This window comes from Ursus arctos, unplaced genomic scaffold (genome assembly GCF_023065955.2).
Source record: "Ursus arctos isolate Adak ecotype North America unplaced genomic scaffold, UrsArc2.0 scaffold_12, whole genome shotgun sequence".
In the NCBI taxonomy this organism is placed as follows: domain Eukaryota; kingdom Metazoa; phylum Chordata; class Mammalia; order Carnivora; family Ursidae; genus Ursus; species Ursus arctos.
This window is the reverse complement of record NW_026622786.1, coordinates 70,032,812-70,058,117: the sequence shown is the minus strand read 5'-3', so window position 1 is coordinate 70,058,117 and position 25,306 is coordinate 70,032,812. Positions and strand designations below refer to the sequence as shown.

Here is a 25,306-nt window from a genome sequence, read left to right as displayed (position 1 = left end):
AGGCTTGATGGAAACTTACAGATACAAATAAAATGAACACCAAGCAGCCAATGCCATGATCCCTCTGGTCTGCCATCACTGAAAGTTAGTGAAAGTTAGTTACACAAAAATCACAGAAACTTAGGCATCTGTGTCTCTATTAAAGGAGTAAGGAGCATGTTCCAAATGTTTACAAAGAGCTTGCTTCCATCCGTCATTCATTCAATACATACATATTGAGCATCCTCCCTGTGACAGGCCCAGAAATAGTTCCTGTCCCACAGTCTAGTGCAGGGAGATGATGTTATAACAGATCGTTTTAATCCTCTGTTTAAGTACATAACAAATGAAACCTAATCCAGTCTTAGAAACCCAACAAAGGCTAATTGGAGCAGATGATGTCTAAAAAAAAGGTTGGGTGCTTCAGGCTACTTCAAATGAACTCCCTGGTCATATGACAGGATGCTTACTGATTTCCCACAAACAGTATAGGTCCATTCCCCTAGTCAGGCTGTCTTTGTTACCTTATGATTCAGAGCAGGACAGGTGGCCCTACCAAGAGTTTCCAAAAATCTAAGCCATATGGCAGTTTATCACACAAGGATAAAGAGAGTGTGTGATGACAGCCCGGGTATTCTATCATGATTCCTAGCCATCACGTTTCCATCCTACTCTGCAGCCCCTTATTCCATAAAGCTGTGTGTATATATACTAGGTTAGTACAGTCAAGAGAAAAGCTCCACCGAGATTTCCTGGGGGGGGGGGAGGTTAAAAAATTCCCTCCTTCTACTTGTTAACTTGTTTCCACCATAACTCCTGGACTTTTCATTATTCCACCAGTTGGCTCAAAAAAGGCATCATTGGGGATATCCTGAGGCCTTCCAGGGCAACCACAGCCCACCAAAGCAATCTTAAGAAGGAAAGTTGCCACTTCAAAGTCTTTAGGCAAGTTGGGACCATGCTCTCAGATTTTCCCTTAACCAAAGTATACTAATTCTTTTCAAGCAGATAGAAATCTGCTAAAAACAAATCCTTGGGCAAAATGAAAGGTTCCAGGAAAGAATGACAGAGATTTGTAATTCGATAAAGACATCAAACACTCAACTGAAAATAACTTGTGCTTAGCTTTTTGAACATCTAAAAATAGCACACATGCTTAATCTTTCTAATAAGCTGTCCCTAGCATGGGGATTTCACGGGCATAGTTTGTTCTTTGTTGCAACATGTTAGCTGTTTCATAAGACACATAACAACAGTCCTTCTTCTACATCAAAGAATTTAAATAACTAAACCTTTAACTAGTGTGTCAGTATCATTATCCCTATTTTCTGGGCTGTGAAACTGAGGCAGAGGGCAAATGAGGCTTGCCTGAGGCTAAAGAAAGATTCCTGCCTAGATTAAATAGAAAATTATCAGCTCTGCAATCTCTAAATTAAGAGAAGCCATGAGACCTGCAATATAAGGTAAGTGTTTTAAACACAGGCTATAGAACACTATTATAATTCAGTCTGCTGAGATCTCCTAAATAGACCTCACTACCCTGTTTTCAAAACACTTACCTAAGGAATAATCACATTGTTTCTTACTTTCTTTTCTTTTTTTTTCTTTTCTTTTCTTTCTTTCTTTTTTAAAAGATTTTATTTATTTATTTGACAGAGAGAGAGACAGCCAGCGAGAGAGGGAACACAAGCAGGGGGAGTGGGAGAGGAAGAAGCAGGCTCCTAGCGGAGGAGCCCAATGTGGGGCTCGATCCCATAACGCCGGGATCACGCCCTGAGCCGAAGGCAGATGCTTAATGACTGAGCCACCCAGGCGCCCCAACTGAGCCACCCAGGTGCCCCACATTGTTTCTGAAACACAAATACGGCACCAATGGCTGATTACCTCAGACAATCAGAGGAGCACCCTTACTTATTGCCCAAGAAGAGGAGCTCTTTTTGCTCCAGAAGAGGCAGAAATCTTGCTCGTGTGGCTCTAGACAGGAGAGAAAGCCTTCTACAACACTGCGTCTTCCTCTACTTGGAGAGAGGTGTCAATAACAAAGCCGCACACCTGTGACAAGGCTACTACTGAGTTCCTTGAGTCCTGGTGGGGATCTGCTGAATTTCAAGTATGTTTTACACAAAAATATTTAAGAGTATTATATATACTAAGAACCACTGAATTGCATACTTTAAAAGATTTCTATATTTGTACACAATTATTTAACGTACACAAAAAATTCTACATACAGGGATCCCACAGACCTAAAAAAAGAGGAAAAGGTAAGTTTGAAAATTTCAGAACATTAAACCTATTCTGAAGCCAAGGGTCTAGAGTGAAAGTAGATTGTACAGACAACTGATGTTTGCCTTTTGGGTGCAGTATGAGTGAAAAAAGCATGTATATTTGAGATGCACAAATGTATCTCAAAACCCAGGGCTGGGTTCTAATCTGGCTCAACACCTAACCGGGGGTGGGATTTGGGGGAGATTATTATTTAAACTGAGTACTGATTTTCTCAACTGCAAAACACCTTTCAAGGTGGCTATGGGGATTAGAAATCCACAGTAAGTATGAAATATCTCCCTTGCAATCTTCAGAGCAAACATTCTGGGTAACTCCAAAGAAAATAAATTTACACCATCATCATCAGCTAATATATTAACTCCCTACTTTAGGGTAGTCTCTAAGAACAGAAACTAAGGTTCTGAAGTAAATTAATTAATTTTTAAAATGTACTCTTTCATAAAGCTTTAGCAAATTTAAGATCCTCAGAAGTGCTCAACTGGTGACAGATCAACATCTTGTGTGAATAATCAGCTGTTATTGCAAAGCAGGTCTCTGCTGCTTCTCAATTTCACTTTTCATCTGCCCTTCTATTCTCCTTCCCTCTCAATTGTTCAACTTCTAAAAAAAAAAAAAGATCAAACTAAACCTTAAATGTATATAATTCAGGCTGCCACCCAGAAAGAAAAAAAAGACTACCAATTATTTAATTGATGTTTTATTTTTTAGTATATTTCAAAGAAATACAGACCTGGGTAAAAGTTTTAAAGGCATATGCTTACACTGAGTGAGGCCATCGGATCACAAAATTTGAAACTAAAAATATCCCCTTATATCTGAACTTTGTAGTAATTCTTCAACTGTTAAAGTACAGGATCTATCAACATTTTCATGCTTTTTCTTGGAGCTACTCTATCCTCTTCACACTAGGAATATCTATCCCTACACATCGTTCCACCATCACAGATTCCTACTCTCTTCCTACAAGACTCAATTAGAAAGTGACATTCATGAAGTGGTCCTTCTTCAATAAGTGGATCCAAGCAGCGCTTGCAGATTCTTCTGTAGAGGGCACGTAGCACTCTTCTCTTTTTTACTGTATCCCTAACCCACTCCACTATTGCACTCTCAAATAACAATTCAATTTCCACTGAGACGTGTGCCATTGGCCACACCTAGTAGACATTATCCTATTAATCCCTGATTACTTAATGCATCTACTGAGACTATGGTAGCTAAAGCATAGTCTTTCTTCCCACCTGAACTTTAGGCAAGTTACTCAAGCTCTCTGAGCCCTACTTTTCTCATTTGTAAGATGGGGATAAAGACAGTATCTACCTTAGAAGGTATTAGAGGATTAAACGAAATAATGTACAGTAAGTGTTCAGCATGGAGGCTTCTGGCATTGGAAAACTGGTGTATTAAGAACCCCAAAATTCTGTTATAAATCCTAAAAATCTTGGACAAGACCTAACAAAAAATTATTCCAAATAATGTATTCAAACTTACAAGAAAGAAAGGGGAAATACCAAGTGCCAGAACTGAAGAAGAAGTGAAAACTGAATAGAAACCTTGGCTACCTTAACTGGGGTTTTTAAGGGCTACATTGGGCCAAAAGATATGGCTTGATGCTGATATAAAGTAGGGAGTTTGAACTGAGACCCTGCATAAACGGGAATTCAGTGAAAGCGTAAACTTTAGAGGAAAAAAAAATCTACATATACAGCACAAGCAATCATCAAGGAAGTTTGTCTGTCTATATTTGGGCTTGGGACAAAAAATTCTGAAGGACTATTATTTCTAACCTAGAATTCTATACACAGGTAAGTTATCATTCAAGAAGGGCACCTGGGTGGCTCAGTTGGTTAAGTGTCCATCTTTGGCTCAGGTCATGATCCCAGGGTCCCGGGATCCAGGCCTCTGTCGGGCTCCCTGCTCATCGGGGAGTCTGCTTGTCCCTCTCCCTCTCCTCCTCTCCACCCCCTCCCCCTGGCTCGTGCTCTCTCTCTTGCACTCTCTCTCAAATAAATAAATAAAATCTAAAAAAAAAAAAAAAAAAAAAAGAATAAGGATGGTATAAAACTTTTTTTTTTAGTGGGGCATAGAAAGAGGCAGAGAGAGAATCTTTTTTTTTTTTTTTTTTTTTTTTAAAGATTTTATTTTTATTTATTTGACAGAGATAGAGACAGCCAGCGAGAGAGGGAACACAAGCAGGGGGAGTGGGAGAAGAAGAAGCAGGCTCATAGCGGAGGAGCCTGACGTGGGGCTCGATCCCGTAACGTCGGGATCACGCCCTGAGCCGAAGGCAGACGCTCAACCGCTGTGCCACCCAGGCGCCCCTCAGAGAGAGAATCTTAAGCAGACTCCATGCCCAGCACAGAGCCCGATGCTAGGCTCTACCTCACAACCCTGAGATCATGACCTGGGCCAAAATCAAGAATCAGATGCTTTTTTTTTTTTTTTTTTAAAGATTTTATTTATTTATTTGACAGTAACAGTGAGAGGGAACATAGGTAGGGGGAGCAGGAGAGGGAGAAGCAGGCTCCCTGCTGAGCTGGGAGCCCAATGTGGGGCTCAATCCCAGGACCCCGGGACCACAACCCAAGCCGAAGTCAGACGCTTAACAACTGAGCCACCCAGGTGCCCGAAGAATCAGATGCTTAACTGACTGAGCCACCCAGGTGCCCTGGAATAAAACATATCAAACATGTGAGTTCTCAAAATATTTACTTTCCATGCTCTCTCTTTAAGAAGCCAATAAAGGTTGGGTTCATTTGAAATGCGGGAGTAAAACAAAGAGGAAAACATGGGATTTAGGAACCAAGGTATCCAGCACAGGAGAGAGAAGTGAATTCCCAGAATTATGGTGAAGACAAGTCCCAATATGACAGCTCTGCAGCAGGCCTAGAGAGCAACCAGCAGGGATTTGAGGAGAGAATGCATGGTTCCTAGGAGGGTTGTCTCAAAGGGAAAAAACCTGAGAGAACTTGATATGTTTAAATATACTAATACATTTATGTTTCTTTTAGAAAGTTTGAGTATGAAAAAAAAAAAAAGTCTGAGGATAAATTAGTGATGGAAACACGGAAAACCAAGCAACTTTAAAAGTATGGCAACTGATACCCCCTAAGAAAACAAAACATTATATAAAAAGGAAGTAGAAACTTTGTAGGGGAGGACAGAAATGTTCTTTTTTTGACTGAGGTGGTAGTTATACCACCACAATACATTTGTCAAAACTCTGTACACTGAAAAGGGTAAATTTTACTCTATGTAACTTATACCTCAATAAATCTAATTTTAAAAATTTACCAAACTGTACATTTAAATTAGGTGCATTTTATCATATATAAATCAAAACTCAATAAAGTTGATTTTTAAAAAAGGAAGTATAATACTAGTCCACTATATGGCTAAGCTATAAATAAGCCCTCATGATTGATTTAATAAAAAATTAGGACATAACTATATTTGGGAGCTTAAGAAAGGGGGAGGGCAGATGGGGTGATAAGTGAACCAAATCCTTATCTTTCATAGTGGAAATTCAACAGATTATTTAAAACTAAAAATCAGGGACACTTGGGTGACTCAGTCGGTTAAGTGTCTGCCTTCTGCTCAAGTTATGATCCCAGGGTCCTAGGATCGAGTCCCGCATCAGGCTCCCTGCTCAGCGGGAAGCCTTCTCTCTCTGCCTGCTGCTCCTCCTGCTTGTGCTTGCTCTCCCTCTCTCTCTTTGACAAATAAATAAATAAAATCTTAAAAAAAAAAACCCTAAAACTAAAAATAGTAGTATAAATATGTTATTTAGAAATACTGAGGCCATTACCAGAAGGAAAAAGAAAAGAGCTAAAAGCAGTTGTCTCTGAAGAGCAAAAACCATTTATGAGTATTTTCACTGAATAAATGAGGTAACATTCTAGAAAAAAAACAATGAGCGGGGAAGGATAGACAGTGCAGTGCAGCAGACCTCTGTCCCCCATTCAGTCTCGTAGAACTATCTGATTCTTTTAGTCGTATACATTATGTACACCCACAATAGACACACTAATAGAAAGGGAATGTGAAAACACAATCTGGGAATAAATTTGAAAAAGATAAATAAGATCTTATGAAGAAAATTATAAAACTTCATTGACATATATTTTAAAAGCCTGAAGTAAATGGAGAGATTCTAAGTGAATGGAAAGCAAAACTAAAACTTTAAGGAAAATATCTTTAAGACCTCATAAATGCAAGAATTTCTTTCTTTCTTTCTTTTTTTTTTTAAAGATTTTATTTATTTATTTGACAGAGAGACAGTCAGTGAGAGAGGGAACACAGGCAGGGGGAGTGGGAGAGGAAGAAGCAGGCTCCCAGCAGAGAAGCCTGATGTGGGGCTTGATCCCAGAACGCCGGGATCACGCCCTGAGCCGAAGGCAGACGCTTAAGGACTGAGCCACCCAGGCGCCCCAAGAATTTCTAACGCTAGGCACAGAAATCAAAAACCATTAAGAAAAAGACTGAAAAAATCAATTACATTAAAACTTACAAGCTTCTATTTCTCCTAGAGCCCAGATTGCAGCCTATAAGCATCATTCTCCAAAAAGAAACCAGGGCTTTTTTTTTTTTTTTTTAACCACTTTGTTGAGGTATGACTGACATGTAAAAAACTATACATAAGAATACCAGGACTTTAAAAAAAATGTCTTTTTAAAGCTTTTATTAATTTATTTGACAGAGAGAGAGAGCACAAGCAGGCAGAGCTGCAGACAGAGCGCGAGGGAGAAGCAGGCTCCCCGCTGAGAAGGGAGTCCGATGTGGGGCTCGATCCCACCTGGGATCATGACCTGAGCTGAAGGCAGGCGCTTGACTCACTGACCCACCCAGGTGCCCCCAGGACTTTTTAAAATATCTGATTTCTGATCTGGATACAATGCAATATGAAGTACACATATGAAATATCAACGCAAAAAAAGTTGAAATTGAACCTAATCAACATTCAGATCCAAATTACAGTTTTTAAGAAAATACTGGGAAAGAGAAACAAGCTAAATGACATCAACAGAGCAATCAGACACACCGGAGATACAGGAGCTTCTACAGGACAGATAACCTGTTTTCTGTGATAAGTCAATGGCATAAGGAAAAAGAGTGGGTGGAAGACAGACTGTTCTAGAGTAAAAGACTAAAAAGAGATAATCGAATATAATGTATGGGCCTTAAAAAAATACCATTTGCATAACAAAATTAGAAAGTATCTACTAATAAGTTCAACACAGGATGTATAGGACCTGTTTTTATAGAAAAACTTTAAACCTTATCTAAAAACAAACAAAAAATAAGACTTAATAGAGATATATTATGCTTAACGAATAGAAAAGACTCAGTACTATAAAATGCCAACTCTCTCAAATTAATCTGAAAATCACTGTAATTCCAGTCAAATACCAAGAAAGACTTATCATGGCTAATACTAAGATTCATATGTCAAATGGGAAGAAATAGTTAAGATGATTTTAACATAAATAGTAATAATGAGAGGTAGAGGGGAATCATCCTACTAGACAGAATTTCTATAAAGCTACAGTAATTAAAACAAGGATATTGATGAAGGAAAAAACAATGAGGCCAGTGGAAGAGAAGAGAAAGCTTAGAAATAGTCTCAGGCATACGTGGAACTCGGTATAAATCAGGGAGTAAAAGATAGGTTATTCAATAAATAGCTGAAATAACCAACTATTCATTTGGAAAAAAGATAAACTTAGATATTTACCTCATTTCATGTATAAATATAAATACTGATTTAAAGATCCAAATATGAAAAGCAAAACTGTAAAGCTTTTAGAGGGCAGAAGTCTATGTCAATTTAAAGTAAGATACAAAAGCACCAACCATAAAGGAAAAGACTGATCTAGTTAACCACAAAAAAATTAAAAACTTCTGTATGCTAGAAGATACTATAACCAAAGGAAAGAGTAGTGACAAACTGGGGGAAAACTTGCAACTCATAAAACTGGCAAAAGATTAGTATACAGAATATATAGACTATACATATAAGTAAGAAAAAAAACAACCCAAACACAAAATAAGCACAGGATATGAATAAGAAATTCACTGAAAAGGAAAACGGCCAAAATACCCAGAAAAAAAAGTCCTCAAATTCACAAGTAATCAAGGAAATCCAAAATTAAACCAATAATGAGGTACTGTTTCATACCCATCATATTAATGAAAATTCAAGTTTGAGAACACCAATCGTTAGTGAGGACAGGGAGAAATCAGAACTCTAATTCATACTACTGGTGGGAATATACACTAATATGACTACTTTGAAGGGGAATTTGCCCATATCTAGTAAAGCTGGAAATGCACATACCTTATGATCCACACATCACTCCTAGGTGTCTAACTTCAAAACAAGAGCACAAAGAAATTGGTGCAAGGACATACGTTATAGCACTACACATAGCGAAAGAAATGATAGCCAACTAACTGTATCACAGAAGAGGAATGGATGAATTCTTACCCAGATGCAATCTGGAGAGACTGGCTCTGGGAGGAAAGTTTTTGCCAAGCTCATGCCAGAAAGAAGAGAGGAAAGGCCTCTGTCCATTGAGTCCTTAGTCAAATCTTATTCTTCCTGGCCTCAGCTTCTCCCTCTCCAGTGGGTACAAATATTGACCTTGCCCATAACCCTGATCAATTGAAACATGTCTTCTCCTCTATCTCTAGACACCTGAGCAATGGTGAAAGAGAGAAAAACAAGAAAAAAAAATCCAATCCCACAAGTGTGCTAATTGCAGTAATTACGATTTACATTCTTCAACTCTAGCTACACCCCTGATGTTGCTCAGGTCTCCTTCTCAGTGTCCCTAGTCTGCTTTCTCCTATTTCCCAGTGCCGATTCTAAAGTTTCACTACTCACAGGGCCCAATCCTGTCACCTTTCTCTTTCCACATTCTCAACAGACAACTCTACCTCCTACTTCATCAAGAATATAAAGGCCTCAGGAGTGAACGATTTAAATTCCTATCTCTCCTTTCTGATCTGCATTTGAGCTTTCCCTTTCCTCCTGTTTTCTCATTTCAGTGGAAGATACAGCCTTCCTCCTGCCCAAAGCTGCTCCTTCATTCCTTCTTGTCTCCTTGGGGACCTCATCCATCATTTATCTCCTTTCTTCTACACCTCTCCACTGGCTCTTTTGCTCTCTTACAAAAATGTTCAAGTTGTTTCCATCTTAAAAATACCCTCAAGGTAGAAGAAACTAGTAACAGTGGTTGCTAATAGGGAAACCAGGTAGATAAGGAAGGAAGGGAAACATTTCACCATAAACATTTTTCATACCTTTTGAACTCCATGTATGTATTATTTATTATTTTAAAATATCCATGGTTGTGAGTGTCTTTCTTACCTCTTTCAGAAGGTCCTCCTCTTCTACATGTCTTTTAAGTACTGATGTTTCCTTAGGCCCTTTGTATCCTGTCCTTTTCTTTATTTATTCTAACATTCTTGTGGGGAAGATGGTTCACATTCACAGCAAAGTGTATTTAGTGGGCTAAATGTAGTTACACATCTTATTTCTCCTATAAATCCGTTCCTTATCTCGCAGCCTCTAAATCTGTGAATGCCACCACCATCCATTCAGTTGGTCTTGCTAGAAACCTGGGAGTCATGCTTGATCCCTCCTTCTCTTTATCCCCCTACGTCTTATTAATTAGCCATAAAGTTCCAAATATTCTCCAACTTATCCCTATCTATTACCACTGCCATTGTCTGCCATTGTCTTGGCTTGGTCCTTCATCATTTCTTACTAGGATTACTACAATAGCCTCCCAGTGGTCTCTCTGGCTCTTCTCATTCACGCAGTAATATTTCTGAAATATTACTCTGTTAATGATCCTTCAAAGTATCCCTAGAGGATAAAGCATATATTCGATTTTCACCTCTATCCCAGACTGTATAGATAGCATAGTACAGTAGTTAAGAGCATAGGCTTTGAAGTGAGAGACCCAAGCTCAATCACTAACTCTTCCATTAAACTCTTCCTAAGATTCAGTCCCCTTATCTATTCTTAGTAAGGTCTGAAGGGGCTGGAGCGGTCTTGGCCTATGAACTCTTGAAACTAGCAAACTAATGTTCATTTTAAAAATGAAGCTCCGCACTGAGAGTATGCTGGGAATAGAAACCAAAGTGAGCACGACAGGGACAATCAGTGCAAAGCAAAGAGAACAGCCAGATAACACAGAGATAATGGAGCAGACGAGGAGGATCTCAAAAGAGGGGCTCTATGGCTGTGAAGCTACAAAGGCTATCCTGACTTATCTTTCCCTTCTAAAAATTTAGGAAAATTAAATTTGGGTAAAATTGGCAATAGGAAAGGATTATAGTCAAATCCTGTACAAAGTTATTATTGAGAAAGATCGTAGTAAGGGTTAGAATAACATCTCTACAATGAAGCACATGTCAGAAAGACATGCTCATGAAGCAGGTTAAATCTGTAGGCGAGTATTTCGAAATAACCTAAAATAAGAAAATAATAGATGTGAAAGGTCAAAATAAATCAGAATTAGAAAAATTAGAAATTAGAAAAATTAGAAATTAGATGACAGAACTTAAGAAAGAATTAGAAATAAAAGAAAAACGATCATTTCAGAAATAACAGCTAAACTAGAAAGGACACAAAAGTGAATAAAACACAACTCAATGCATAATACCTCAAGGGAAACAGAATGTAAAAAGAGAGAAAATCCTAAAATTTAAAAAGAAATAGATAAAAAGGATTTGAGGCAAAATAAGAAGAAAAGCAACAAAAACGCAGCTTGTGTTTAAGAATCCCAAAGACTAGGCGCACCTGGGTGGCTCAGTTGGTTAAGCGTCTGCCTTCCACTCAGGCTATGATATCAGGGTCCTGGGATCAGCCCCGTGGGCTCCCTGCTCAGCGGGGAGCCTGCTTCCTTGTCTCTCTCTCACTCAAATAAATAAAATCTTAAGGAAAAAAAAAAAAAAGAATCCCAAAGACTAAAACCAAAGTAATGAAATAGAACAAATACCTGAAGTTATAATTCCAGAAAACTTCTCTGAAACAATAAAAAAGACCAAAACTTCACATGAAAAGGACATACTACATATCTAGAAAATATGATTCAGATCAGCAGGATATATTATGTAGTAAAACCCGAAAAGTTTGAAGAAAATAAAAACTTGGGGCGCCTGGCTGGCTCAGTCGGTAGAGCATGTGACTCTTGATCCTGGGGTCACGCGTTTAAGCCTCATGTTGTGCACAGAACTTACTTAAAAAAATAAAATAGAGGTGGGACATTTGGGTGGTGCAGTCAGTTAAGTGTCCCACTCGGTTTCAGCTCAGGTCGTATCTTGGGGTCATGGGATCGAGCCCTACCTCAGGCTCTGTGCTCAGCACGAAGTCTGCTTGAGATTCTCCCTCTCCCTCTCTCCCTGTACCTTTCACTTGTGCTCTCTCCCCCTCTAAAATAAATAAATAAATCTTTAAAACAATAAAATAAAATAAAATAAAATAAAATAAAATAAAATAAAATAGGAGCACCTGGCTGGCTCAGTCAGTGGAGCATGCAACTCTTGATCTTGGGGCTGTAAGTTTGAGCCCCACATTGGGTGTAAAGATTACTTAAAAATAAAATCTTTAAATAAACAAAAAGAAAAACACCTTTGGGAATCCAGATAAAAAGACCAACTCACTCATAAGGGAAAGATTTTTACTTGCACTTTTTGGACAGCAACACTTTACAACAGAATCACTGAGGGAATTTAAGATACTCAAGGAAAAAATGTGAGTCAAGGATTTTATATCCATATAAATTGGCTTTGAAATATGAAGGCTGCAGCTAATCCGCTGAGCATGGATATCAGGAAGACTTCCTAAGGAATCTACTAGAAATAAGCCTCAGATAGCCAAAGACTGGAGAGACGAGGACCGCGGCCTTGCGGCAGTGATCGTTAACAGCTACTTCATCACAAAAGGAGACAATTAAAACTATGTGCCTCCAGATAGAAGAACACACCGTCACCTATGAAAGTCTTGTCCCTAAGTTCAAAATCTGAATTTAATGGAGCTTCTAGGTCCAACTACCAATACCAATATAAAGAGAGGGCATTTATTAAACAGCACCACAGGGTCGCAATCAACAAAATGCAGACTGTGGGAGGGAAAATGTATAAGAAAATGAATGGCCCAATTTCTCCAACAAATAAATTATAAGAAAGAGAACAGACGAGGGGAAAATCTGTGTGTTAAAAGAGACGTTTCAACCAACTGTAAGATATAGTCCTTATTTGCCTCCTGATTTAAATAAACACACTACAAAACATTTTAAAATTATATTTATGAGGCAACTAGAAACTCATACACTGATTGGACATTTGATAATAAAGAATTATTAATTGGTTTTTTTAGGTGTTATAATGGCCTTATAGCTTTATTTTTATTTTTTAAAGAGCTCTCATCTTAGGAATATATTCTGAAATACTTACAGATGAAATAATACGATTTCTGAGATTTATTTCAAAAGAACACGAAAGGGAGCAAGATGGGTAGAGATATAGATGAAATAAGATTTGTCATGGGTTGATAACTATTGAAGTTGGGTGACAGATATGTGGGCAATGTTCTATTTCTGTACATGTTTGAAGTTTTCCCTAATAAAAAGTGAAAAAAAACCCCAAAACTATGGTCCATAATTGGTATTTAATAAATTAAGCGATTATAATCATTATTATACTCTCAATACATATTTGCTAAATGAATGAGTTCAGACATAGATAAGACTGAATCATTCATCAACGAATATGAAACACTACTGTGGAGAAGATTGAAAATCTAAGAACTTTCAGGTTATCAACACCAGTTATAAGAATGGAGCTCACTCACCCAGGGCGTGGGAGAATGAATGAGCCAATAATCTCTCTTGAAAAGTCAGGGAAAGAGGGTGGGCAGCTGAAATAAAAAGTGAGAAGCCAGTAAGTCAGCAAAAATTGTTGCATGAGATAAGGCAAAATAAAGTAGAAAACAGTGCCAGGAGAATAAAACCAAATGAAATATGTACGTTAGTTGAAAAAACACATAGCAAATATGATGTCCAGCTTCAATATCCTATAAGCACACATGATGGAAGTTTCCACATATAAAGAGAACTGTAATATATTTAGCAAATGCAATGTAGATGAAAAAGATTATAAATTAAAATGGTGAAATATATTTTAAACAAAAAAGCCAAATAAAGCTAATATACTATTGTGGTCTTTCTCTAGAAAAGCAGAAGCCACATGGGATAACCTCACAGTAATATTTGGGGAACTCAACCTGGAGGAAGTGGGTAAAGATAAAAGAACGGAAAGCTCATAAACCCCCAAATTTCAAAGGGAATCTTACCTAAAGTCTAACTTAAAACAGACCAAAATAGTCCCCAAATGTTTAGGAAGCTGCTTGGTGGGCACCAGGTAAGATAAATAAATTGGGTCAAAGGGGCACTGCTTTTGGACCATGGCACAGCCTGGGGGTACAACTTTCTACTTTAGAGAGGTACCTGACATCTCTTAGCAAACACCCACAAACTGCATTCTCAGGCTGTTTCACTTTCCTCAATTGTTTATATGTTTTTCCATTACCTTTCCTACAAGTTTACGTTGATCCCAACCTGATGGCTCTGAATTTTGGCTTAGCTCAGGTTTTACTTTGATCTTAACGGCTATTTAGGAGTCTACTAAGTTCCTCCACAGGTTAGCTTTGTTGCCTCTGATCCAGGTTGGAATGCAAGTTGATGCGAAGCCAGGATATCAGGAGCCACTGGTACAGGAGAAACCAAGTAGGGAGAGCAAAGACAGCAGAGACCTGCTAGCCCAAGTCACAGCTGGAGAAGAAGGCACAGAGGCAGGATTATACGTAAAAGGTGCTGTGGTGTAAATGATGTAAAAACAAAGCGATACGTAAAGGAGGAAAAGAAATGAGACTGCGTAGAATGACTTAATGACGGCTCTTTCTTCAGGTTCTAAAATAAGGATTCAATGGTCAAAACCATAAGAAGCAGCAGCAACTTGGGAGCAAAATGTCCTATTGGCAGTTACATTACTTGCCTCCACATGCCCACCTCTATTTATAGTTGTCACTACTACTTCCCAAGCCCCTAAGGGTTACACAAGTCTCACATGAGACTTCTAGAATCTCCAGTCCCAGGTTAGGGTAAAAATAACATTTCTAAGATTTAGACACTAGGGAGCAAAGAGGTGATACCTCCATCCTTAACGTTTAGACCATAGCTAAAACAGCCCCTGGGAAGCCCACTAAACACCCTAAGCTACTTGGCAAACCTAGCGTCCGTTCCTATGAAAGACCAGAACGAAATTATCATTTCATTTTCTTAGTGAGATTCCCCATATCTTTCCTAAGGAAATAAGCAGGTACAGTCCAGAAAGTAGCACAACCAACATTATGGTATTGGAAATCTCCTCTCCAGTCAGAAACACCAACCCTACTTGGATGGAAGCACAGGGAAACAAAAAGAGGCCAAAAGTGAATGGAAATGCCTATAATACATTGCACTGGAAGTTCTGGCCAGGGCAACAGAGAATTAAAAAAGAAAGCATAAAGATTAAAAAGGAAGATGTAATACTGTTTTTGTTTATAAGCAACATGATGATGTAAAATCTTAAACAATCTACAATTTGACAAGGTCAATCTTCAAAAAACAATTTTATGTCTATATACAAGCAACAAACAACTGAAAAATAGAGTAAAAAGCACCAGTTACAACATCATTAAAAACATTTACCTAGGAAAAATTTACCAAGAGGTGTTCAAAACTTCTACACTGAAAATTATAAAACACTGTTGAGAGAAATTAAAAGAAACCTAAATAAATAGATGTTCAAGATTGGAAGAATCAATATTAAGATAGCAATTCTCCCCAAACTAATCTATAGATTCAGTTCAATTCCTACTATAAAGCTAAAATAATCAAGACATTATTCAATGTAGTATTGAAGTAAAGACAGACAAATAGACCAAGGAAACAAAATAGAGAAAATAGAAACAGACCACACATGTATGGTCAGTTGATTTTCAATGAAGGCACTAGTGCAATCCTATGGGGAAAGTAAAGCCTTTTTAAAAAATGGTGTTGGAACAAATATCCAGACAGAAAAAAAGGTAAATTTTATCCCTACCTTACAACATATACAAAACTAATCAAGATGGGGTAGACATCTAAACATAAAAGCTAAACATTTTAGAAGTAAATATAAAAGAGTATCTTTATTGGGGCACCTGGATGGCTCAGTTGATTAAGTGTATGACTCTTGGTTTTGGCTCAGGTTATGATCGCAGGGTCATGAGATTGAGCCCCGTGTGAGGCTCCACACTCAGAGGGAAGTCTGCTTGGGGTTCCCTCCCTCTCCCTCTGTTCCTCCCCCTGCTCATATGCTCCCTCCCTCTCTCTCAAATAAATAAATCTTTTTTTTCTTTTTTTTTTAAAGATTTTATTTATTTATTTGACAGAGAGAGAGACAGCCAGCGAGAGAGGGAACACAAGCAGGGGGAGTGGGAGAGGAAGAAGCAGGCTCATAGCGGAGGAGCCCGATGTGGGGCTCGATCCCATAACGCCGGGATCACGCCCTGAGCCAAAGGCAAACGCCTAACCGCTGTGCCACCCAGGTGCCCCATCAAATAAATAAACCTTAAAAAAAAAAAAAAATCTTCACAAGCTTGGGACAGGCAAAGATTTCTTGGACACAAAACATATATTAACCATAAAAGAAAAAAAGCAGTAATCTGAATTTCATCAACACTGAAAACTTCTGGTCATGAAAACACACCATTAAGAAAGTAAAAAGGCAGGCTACAGACTGGCAGAAGATATTCACAACACATATCTGACAAAAGACTTACATCTAGAATACATAAGGAATTTCTATAGTCAATAATAAAAAGGTAAACAACTCAATTTAAAAATAGGCAAATGCTTTGAACACTCCATAAAGATAAACAAATGGCCAATAACCACATGGAAAAGTGGTTAGCATCATTATTCCCAGAGAAATGCAAATTAAAACCATGAGATACTACTACATACATATCCACTAGAATGGTTAAAATGTAAAGGATTGACAATACCAAATGCTGATGAAGATGTGAAGCGAATGCAACCCTTACACACTGTTGATGGAAATACAAAATGGTGTAACCATTTGGAAAACTATGTGGCAATTTCTAATATAGTAAACCCTACAACCTAGAATATTTTCACAAAAACACTTGCAGAACAATGTTCGTACTTTATTCATGATATCTCAAAATTAGAAACAACCCAAATGACCATCAACAGGGAAATGAGTGAAAAGTGGTATATTTTTTCAATGGAAAAAAAAAAAACCTAGTTATATCTGCAATAATATGAATGAGTCTGAAAAATATTATGTTAAACCAAAGAAACCAGAATAGAATTGTATGATTCATTCCATTTATATCTAGTTCATGAACAAGCAAAGTTAACATATGAACTGACTCTGGGGGGAGGGGTGCTGGGAAGTTGGGGTGGGGGGGGCTTACTAAAAAGAAGTACAAATGAACTTTCAGAGGTAATGGAAATGTTCTTTTTTTGGGTAATTGTATTCAGAGTGTATGTATCTGTCAAAATTCACTGAACTGTATACTTAATATCTTTGTATTTTACTGTGTATAATTATTCCCCAATATAAGTGGGAAGGAGAGAAAGGCCATATACATTTCGGCATTAACTTTTTTTCTTTAGTGCATAGGAAGGTTGAAAATATTAATACATCTGTTTGCAGTCACCAGAAATACCAGGAGAGTCTGCTCCCCAGTTCAAGTAAGATGGCAACATCATACAGACTGAATTTTTTCCAAAGGACATCAATTTAAAAACAGTTTACAGTAGGTATTTCTCAGTTCCTAGGCCATAGGCCAGTAGGGAGTCTGTGCCCTCATATCCATATGCTCCGGTTAGTATCTAATCAAAGTAGACTAAAAGGTCAAATGTTACCATGCTGTAGGCGTTAGGGTCTGGGATTTTTGAAAATTCCTTTGTACTTCTTTCCAGTCAATTGTCATCTGCAGAGTCAACCGCTGCTCTGATTTTTATCACTATAGATTAAATTTTGCTTGTTCATGGGGGCACCTGGGTAGCTCAGTCGGTTAAGCATCCAGTTCTTGATTTCGGCTCAGGTTAGATCTCAGGGTTGTGGGATTGAGCCCTGAGTCTGGCTCCACGTTGAGCATGGAGCCTGCCTGGGATTCTCTCTCTCCCTCTCCCCACCCCACCCCCTGCACACCTAATCTCTCTAAAAATAAAGAAAGAAATACATTTTGCTTGTTCATGAACTTCATTTAATTGGAATCTTTAAAAGCACATTTGAAGTATATCTTTTTTGGGGCACCTGGGTGGCTCAGTTGGTTAAGCATTTGCCTTCTGCTCAGGTCATGAACCAAGGGTCCTAGGATTGAGCCCCATGTCGGGCTCCCTGCTCAGTGAGTAGTCCACTTTTCCCTCTCCCTCTGACGCATCCCCCCCTGCTTGTGCTCTCACTCGTGCTCTCTCTCACAAATGAATAAGTAAAAAATCTTTTTTAAAAAAAGTATATCTTTCGGGGCGCCTGGGTGGCGCAGTTGTTAAGCGTCTGCCTTCGGCTCAGGGTGTGATCCCAACGTTCTGGGATTGAGCCCCGCATCAGGCTCCTCCACTGGGAGCCTGCTTCCTCCTCTCCCACTCCCCCTGCTTGTGTTCCCTCTCTCACTGGCTGTCTCTCTGTCAAATAAATAAATAAAATCTTAAAAAAAAAAGTATATCTTTTTTATAAAGATGTACAATTACTTAAAAATACTGGAAACCAGCGACTGTGACAATTAAATGTCTAAATCTTCATTAATAATCAAAACAGGGGTGCCTGGCTAGCTCAGTCAGAGGAGCATGTGACTCTTGATCTTTGAGCCCCATGTTAGGTGTAAAAATCACTTAAATAAATATATAAACCTAAAAAAATAATAAAAATAAAAAGCAGCTGAAGAGTACATGGGCAACAAAATATGTGATGCAAGAATATATTTTCAAAAAAGCATTATAAACTATAATGCGATTGGGAAACATACGATGATATTTATCTTCAATAAACAATAAAAATCAAAAATAGTTTCTCACCTTAAGTTTTGGATATATTTGGCGCAGAGAATCTGCAGTCCCCTTGTCAGCTTCATCAGGAATACACACAATATCTAGCTTCATTTTCATCTTGAATTCTGCAGATAGAGCCTTCTGGACATCCCTGGTTGTAATGACAATGACTTCTACAGCACAAAAGGGAAAAAGAAGGAAAAACACAAAAACTCTCATTCATTTAGACAGTGGTTTCACTCTTTCAATTAGATTTGGTCTGTTTCTAGATTTAATAATAACAGCTAATATTATTGAGCCTTTTCAATGTATTTACAGGCAGTCTCTCAATTCTTACAACAATCTCATTTACAAATGAGGAAACCTGGACTAGAAGATATTAAGTGACTTTGTTCAGGGTCACACAACTAGTAAGCAGCGGACTTCAGATAAAACTCAAGTCTGACTTTAATATATTACCTGCCACTTCTTGATGTAAAGAACTCAGAAGAACATTCATCAAAGCAGATACAAATGGGATCACATTTTAAATCTTCATTCACTACAAAGGAAGAGCTATCACCACTTCCCACCAGGTAGCCACGAGTGCTTCACTGAGGATCACAGTGAACACTACTAAGAAGCAATTTCCATATAACAGATGTCTTCATTTTATCTATATAGCTGGTAACCAATGACAGAAAACTGGGGATCTTTGTTATGGATCTTTGGTAGGGTAATGTAATTCACTGCAACATAACGTGTTGCTGATGTCTGAAGATCAGATTTTAGCATTTCAATTTCTACTTGTTTCATGATAGTGTTCCAGCTAACAATTATCTCTCCCTTTCACTGTAATCATACTTTCCTATTTTCTTCCCTTCTCTTCTTTCTTCCTCTTTCTTTCTTTTCCAAATCATTTAACTTTCCTTCCTTCCTTCTCTCATCTTTCTTTCATTTCCCACTTTGCTTTTAGTAGCCAACTCGTTCAACCAATAAATACAAATACATTTAATAAGTAAAGGAAAAATAGTCACTAAGAAGTCAGAAATCAACTCAACATGGTTCCTATTCTTAAGAAACTTAACATGGAGAAATTATGGAGAAATGACTAAGGAAGGCTTCCTGGAAGGGATGGCCTTTGAGATAGGTCAAGATAAATTCAAGACCACCAAAAACTTATTTAGTACACACTCTATGTAAATGCTGTTGTTACAAAGGTGAATGAGATACAGTACTTGTTCTCAGATCAGTCTTCCATGCCACTAATTATAGCATAAAACAGGCCTTGGTTGGTACTAAGATAGAAAAACAAAGTGTGATGGAACCATAGAGGACAGGGTGATTGATGCTGTTTGGAATTTCAAAGAGAAGATAACTTTTTTTCTTTTTTTAAGATTTTATTTATTTATTTGACAGAGAGAGACAGCCAGCGAGAGAGGGAACACAAGCAGGGGGAGTGGGAGAGGAGGAAGCAGGCTCTCAGTGGAGGAGCCTGATGTGGGGCTCGATCCCAGAACGCCAGGATCACGCCCTGAGCCAAAGGCAGACGCTTAACGACTGAGCTACCCAGGTGCCCCAGAAGATAACATTTTGGAGAGGACATTTTGTTTTATTATTTTATTTTTTTGGAGAGAACATTTTAGGTAGAGTGGATAGAGTGAAGGGAATAACTGCAAATATGGGACAGTCTAATAACTGGACTAAGACTCTTTATGTGTGGAGAGAAAGAAAAACGCTAAGCGGGGCTACATTAACTTCTCTAAACTCATGAACAATATGAAGAAAGTGAAAACAGACTTTGCTCTTAAACTCCAGAATCCTGTGTTTAGGAGGCACTCATCAATTTCCGAGTGAGCCTTAGTGAGAAGAAATTTCCTTCACAACGGGTATTAAATATACCATAAAAGGCAACCCCTAACCATAACTAAAGATATAGCAAAAGGGGGCACCTGGTGGCTCAGTCGGTTAAGTGTCTGCCTTCGGCTCAGGTCATGATCCTGGGGTTCTGGGATTGAGCCCCACACCAGGCTCCCTGCTCAGCAGGAAGCTTGCTTCTCTCTCTCACAATCCCGTGCTTGTGTTCCCTCTCTCACTGTCAAATAAATAAATAAAATCTTTATATATAAAAAAAAGATATAGCAAAAGGAAAAAGGAAAAAAGTTACTGATGACAAATCCACAAGGGGTTATTAAAGGATAGTATGATATTTTAAAGTGTATTAAAAAGAAAATCTTTTGGGGCACCTGGCTGGCTCAGTTGCTAGAGCATGTGACTCTTGATCTCAGGGTTGTGAGTTTAAGCTCCATGCTGGGTGTAGAGATTACTTAAAAATCAAATCAAATCAAATAAATAATAAGAAGAAAATCTTTTTTTTTTAATTTAATTTATTTATTTGACAGAGAGACAGCCAGCAAGAGACGGAACACAAGCAGGGGATTGTCAGAGGAGTGGGAGTGGAAGAGGGAGTGGGAGTGGGAGAGGAAGAAGCAGGCTCCCAGCGGAGGACCCTGATATGGGGCTCGATCCCAGGACTCTGGGATCACACCCTGAGCCGAAGGCAGACGCTTAACGACTGAGCCAACCAGGCGCCCCAGAAGAAAATCTTTTCTAAAACATCTCTTAACATCAATGTCATGTAGACCACTGCATAGAAATATTCATGGGTCTGTCTCAGGAAGGCAATTCTTATAGTCGAATCAACACTGGAACACAAGACTGTGCCCCAGGATCTGACACCACTTCCATGTGGTACTCGGATTTGCTATATCTAACTATAGGACACCTCAAATTCATTGTGGCCAAAGCTGAACTCATTATATTCATTCAAACCTGTTCCTCGACTCATAATACCTTTCCTAGTTACTCGTATTACCATCTAGTCACCTAGTCACCCAAGCAAAAAGTAGAAGGAACTCTTCTCTCTTTTTCCACTATCCCTCCCCATTAATCATCATCAACTTTCTCAAATGTTCCTTCTTCTCCATCCTTAGTGCTACTTCTTTAGTTCAGGTCCTCTTCATTGCTGGTGTGGACTTCTGTATCAATTTCCCAATTCATCTCCCTGCTTGTAGTCTTGACTCCCTCAAATCTATTCTTTTTTTTTTTTTTAAAGATTTTATTTATTTGACAGAGATAGAGACAGCCAGTGAGAGAGGGAACACAAGCAGGGGGAGTGGGAGAGGAAGAAGCAGGCTCATAGCGGAGGAGCCTGATGTGGGGCTCGATCCCATAACGCCGGGATCACGCCCTGAGCCGAAGGCAGACACTTAACCGCTGTGCCACCCAGGCGCCCCTCAAATCCATTCTTTATACAGTTTCCAAAGCAATATTTCTAAAATGTGCAACTAAGTTGTCAAATTTATTACCATAAAGTTGTTCATAATATTTACTTACTACCTTTTTAATGTCTGTAGGATCTGTAGTGATGTCCCCTCTATTTACATTTGTATCTAGACTATAAGGTCCTAGAAATCAGGACCTGAGTTTTCTTTTTAATACTGTGCCCCTTAATATATGAATATATTACTGGGTACATATAGATTCACAGTAAGTATTGACTATGAGGTACTAACTTGGAGTCCCCCTGTGCTCTGATATCCTTACAGGGTTCATCTTGGATCATCATGGAGAGCAGCTCTAACACAGTAATAGTGCTGTCTTCTAAACCTTTTATACAGCAACAGAGTACTCTTATGTTCTTAATTTACAGAGGCCACTATCCAGTCAATGCTGAGTCCTGGTGTTCTCTCGTTCAACCTCTCTCACCCTCATAAAGCTGACAAATCATTGGGATCAAACATCCCTAAAGTTTTATGAGTATATTTAATTGTCATAGCTCACCTTCAAATCCAACACGCTCAAGCAGGTTCAATGGGTACCAAATTAAAGGTTTGTTCCCAACTGGAAGCAGAGGTTTGGGAATGCTGGAAGTCAGGTCTGTCATCCGAGATCCCCCTCCAACTGCCATCACTACTGCTTGAAATTCCATTTTCACAAACTGCTGCCACAGAAAAAAACAATTAACAGAAAAAGAAGTAATAAAATTCAAAGCACACACAGTACTAACTCTATTTCTAGTTAGGTTATTGATACTCAGGTCGAATGTGTAACTTCCAACTCCAATAACCGTAGTAAGAACGTTTCCTTAGCTACAGTATAAACATCACCTTTATTATATTTTTTGACTCACCAATATATACTCTCAGCTCCAGCCAGGGGAGTTGGGCTGAAGGAGGCATATGAGTTAAAAGAAACCTGGCCCTTTCCCTTGAGGTGCTCACGTTTAAGTGGAGAAGACAAATTCAGTAAATTACAATATACTATTATTAGTGTCATAGCAGGGATTTATCCAAGATGCAGTAAGCATATAGTGAAGGTAACACCTAAGTCTTCCTAGAAAAGTCAGGAAAAGTTTTATAGGAAGGTAATATTTGAGCAGACTCATGAAGGAGTAAGAGTTTACCAAGTGGGGTGTGTGTGTCTGTGTGTGTGTGCGTGTGTGCACACGTGCACACGCTGGAATATTACTCAGCCATAAAAAAGAATGAAATCTTGCCATTTACAACACGTATGGAACTAGACAGTATTATGCTAAGCAAAATAAGCAGTCGGAGAAAGACAAATACTGTATGATTTCACTCATATGTGGAATTTAAGAAGCAAAATAGATGAACGTAGGGGAAGGGAGAGAAAAATGAAAGATGAAAACAGGGAGGCAAACCGTAAGAGACTCTTAACTCTAGGAAACAAACTGAGGGTTGCTGGAGTGGAGGTGGGGGGGGGATGGGGTAATTGGATGATGGGCACTAAGGAGGGAACTTGAAGTTATGAGCACTGGGTGTTATATGCAACTGATGAACCACTAAATTCTACCCCTGGAACTAATAATACAGTATATGTTACCTAAATTGAATTTAAATAAAAAAATTTTTAAAAAGTTTACCAAGTGGGCTCCTGATACGAGTTATTTCTTGAAAAAATTTGAAAACTTCTGACTAGAATTAACAGCATAAATACAAGCATATTAGGTCTCTGAAAAGTATAAAATGACTTAAGCTGCCTCTAAGAACTCAGCCATCTTCTCCCATCTTCTCATTATCCCCAACTATGAAAGATAGTGCTATAAACACAAATCTAGGCTCACATCTGAACCTAGATTTGCAGAGCCCAGTGGTATAAACAAATCAGATTAATTCCTTTTTCTAAACTGAAGGTAATAAATCTTTCTGACCTTCAAAAGAATCTCTTTACATCAGCTACCACAGAAAAGGTGCATAGTAAAAGGTCATAAATCCTTACTGATTTAAAATAAAAGTACTTCTTGATTTACAACAAATGATATAACTTTTAAATACAAATGTGAAATGTAATGTTCAGAAAAAAATTATTTGACACAAAATTGGTAAATAATGTTGCACCTTTAACCATAATTATGATCAGTCCTAGGCTCCTCATCAATATTTAAACTGCAGCACTTAAGCCCAGTACACCCAAGGCACTAAGCGAAGGCTCCTGCATATCATCTATGACTTAAAGATAAAGTAATTTTGGGCACCTGGGTGGCTCAGTCTGTTAACCATCTGCCTTCAGCTTAGGTCATGATCCCAGGGTCCTGGGATCCAGCCCCTCCGTCGTGCTCCCTGCTCAGCTGGGAGCCTTTTTATCCCCTCTCCTTCTACTGCTTTCTCTCTCAAATGAATAAAATCTTTAAAAAAAAAATACCGTAATCTCAATTCCAGCAAGCATTGCCTCCGATTGGAATTTAACTTCAATTTGGCCACCACTATATAATTCTTATCACACCTGATGTTATTATGAGAAGAGCATTGGCGCTTTCGGAGTCAAAAGACCTGAGTCTGAGTTCTGGTTCTACCACTTAAAGGTAAGGTGACCAGAGGCCTGACATTTAAAATTCTACGCGTGTTCAGTTCCTAGAAGGGAACCTGGTACTTAAGCTCACAGACCCTAAAGCCGACTGCCAAATGCCTCAATGCCACTGCCACAACTCTGGGTGACGGGAATCACGGCAAGAGCAACGAGTCTCGTTAGGCTCCTAAGCTTTAGAGGGTGGTGTTCATGGCATCTCAGACATGCTTCCATCATAGCAGCTATTGCCTTCTCCCTTTGTAAATTGGTAAGATAAAACACTAACATAATTGGTCTCTCATCTGGATCTTATTGTATTCCTACTTGACTGCCTTGCCCCCAAACAACTAAAAATAGGCAGAATAAATAAATGAAGGGCTAAAGTGGAAAGAGTTCAGGCACGGTGCTAAGAGTGTCTGGTCCCGGATCTGGTTCTCACTCTCTGTGACTTCAAGCAGATGCTCCCCTCCCTGAAACTCCTCTCCATCTGCTGCACAAGGTGGTTGGTTCAGATTCTCCCCAAGCTCCCTCCTAATTCGGCCACTTTGCTGCCTGGCCGGGTTGGGCAGGGACTCGAGCTGGAGACCCTGGGGCTCTGCACCCAAGCCCACCCCATCAGGCCTTCCTCGGCCGGGATCAAGGAGCCTGCTTCTCCCACATGAAGCGGGGCCCCGTGGCCCCCACCGCGGTGCTCGCTCCCAAAAACCAGTTCGTAAGGGGCCTGGCAGCGCAAAAACCGCAGCTTTACCTCTGAACTCCCGGCGCGCCACAGCAGCTCCCAGCGCTCCCCACGCCGCCTCAGACTGACAGCCCAAAGGCGCAGGCGCGCGATGGCCGAGCAGATCGATGGGACGAGCGCCGAGCTAATAGATTGTGCTCGGAAAGCGTGCGTGCTTCCAGGAGAGGAGAGGAGGTGGGGTGGTCTCTTTCCTTTCGTTTATTCACAAATCATCACCGCCCGTTGAGTGTCCTTCCTAATGCTGGACTCCTGGAATCAACATGGGAACAAGTCACGGTCTCTCGCTTCAAGAAGTTCTCGTTCTACGACCTGCCCCCGACTACCACTCTGTGAAAAGAGC

At 39.1% G+C, this 25,306-nt stretch overlaps 1 protein-coding gene across 2 annotated transcripts in view; it reads right to left on the bottom strand.

Annotated features, from left to right (window-relative positions):
* EIF2B3 (eukaryotic translation initiation factor 2B subunit gamma) overlaps positions 1 to 25,074 on the bottom strand; it is a 116,579-nt gene extending 91,505 nt beyond the window's left edge. Inside the window, exons 1-3 of one of the 2 annotated variants that reach the window (XM_026498234.4) lie at positions 24,976 to 25,074; positions 22,203 to 22,359; positions 18,408 to 18,553 (exon numbers count right to left, since the gene is read on the bottom strand). In XM_026498234.4, the coding sequence (XP_026354019.1) occupies positions 18,408 to 18,553; positions 22,203 to 22,350 (294 nt within the window). In that variant the 5' untranslated portion in view covers positions 22,351 to 22,359; positions 24,976 to 25,074. Of the gene's footprint in view, positions 1 to 18,407; positions 18,554 to 22,202; positions 22,363 to 24,975 lie in introns of both variants that reach the window. The other variant, XM_026498235.4, reaches the window with a different exon arrangement.
* Positions 25,075 to 25,306: the final 232 nt, after the last annotated feature.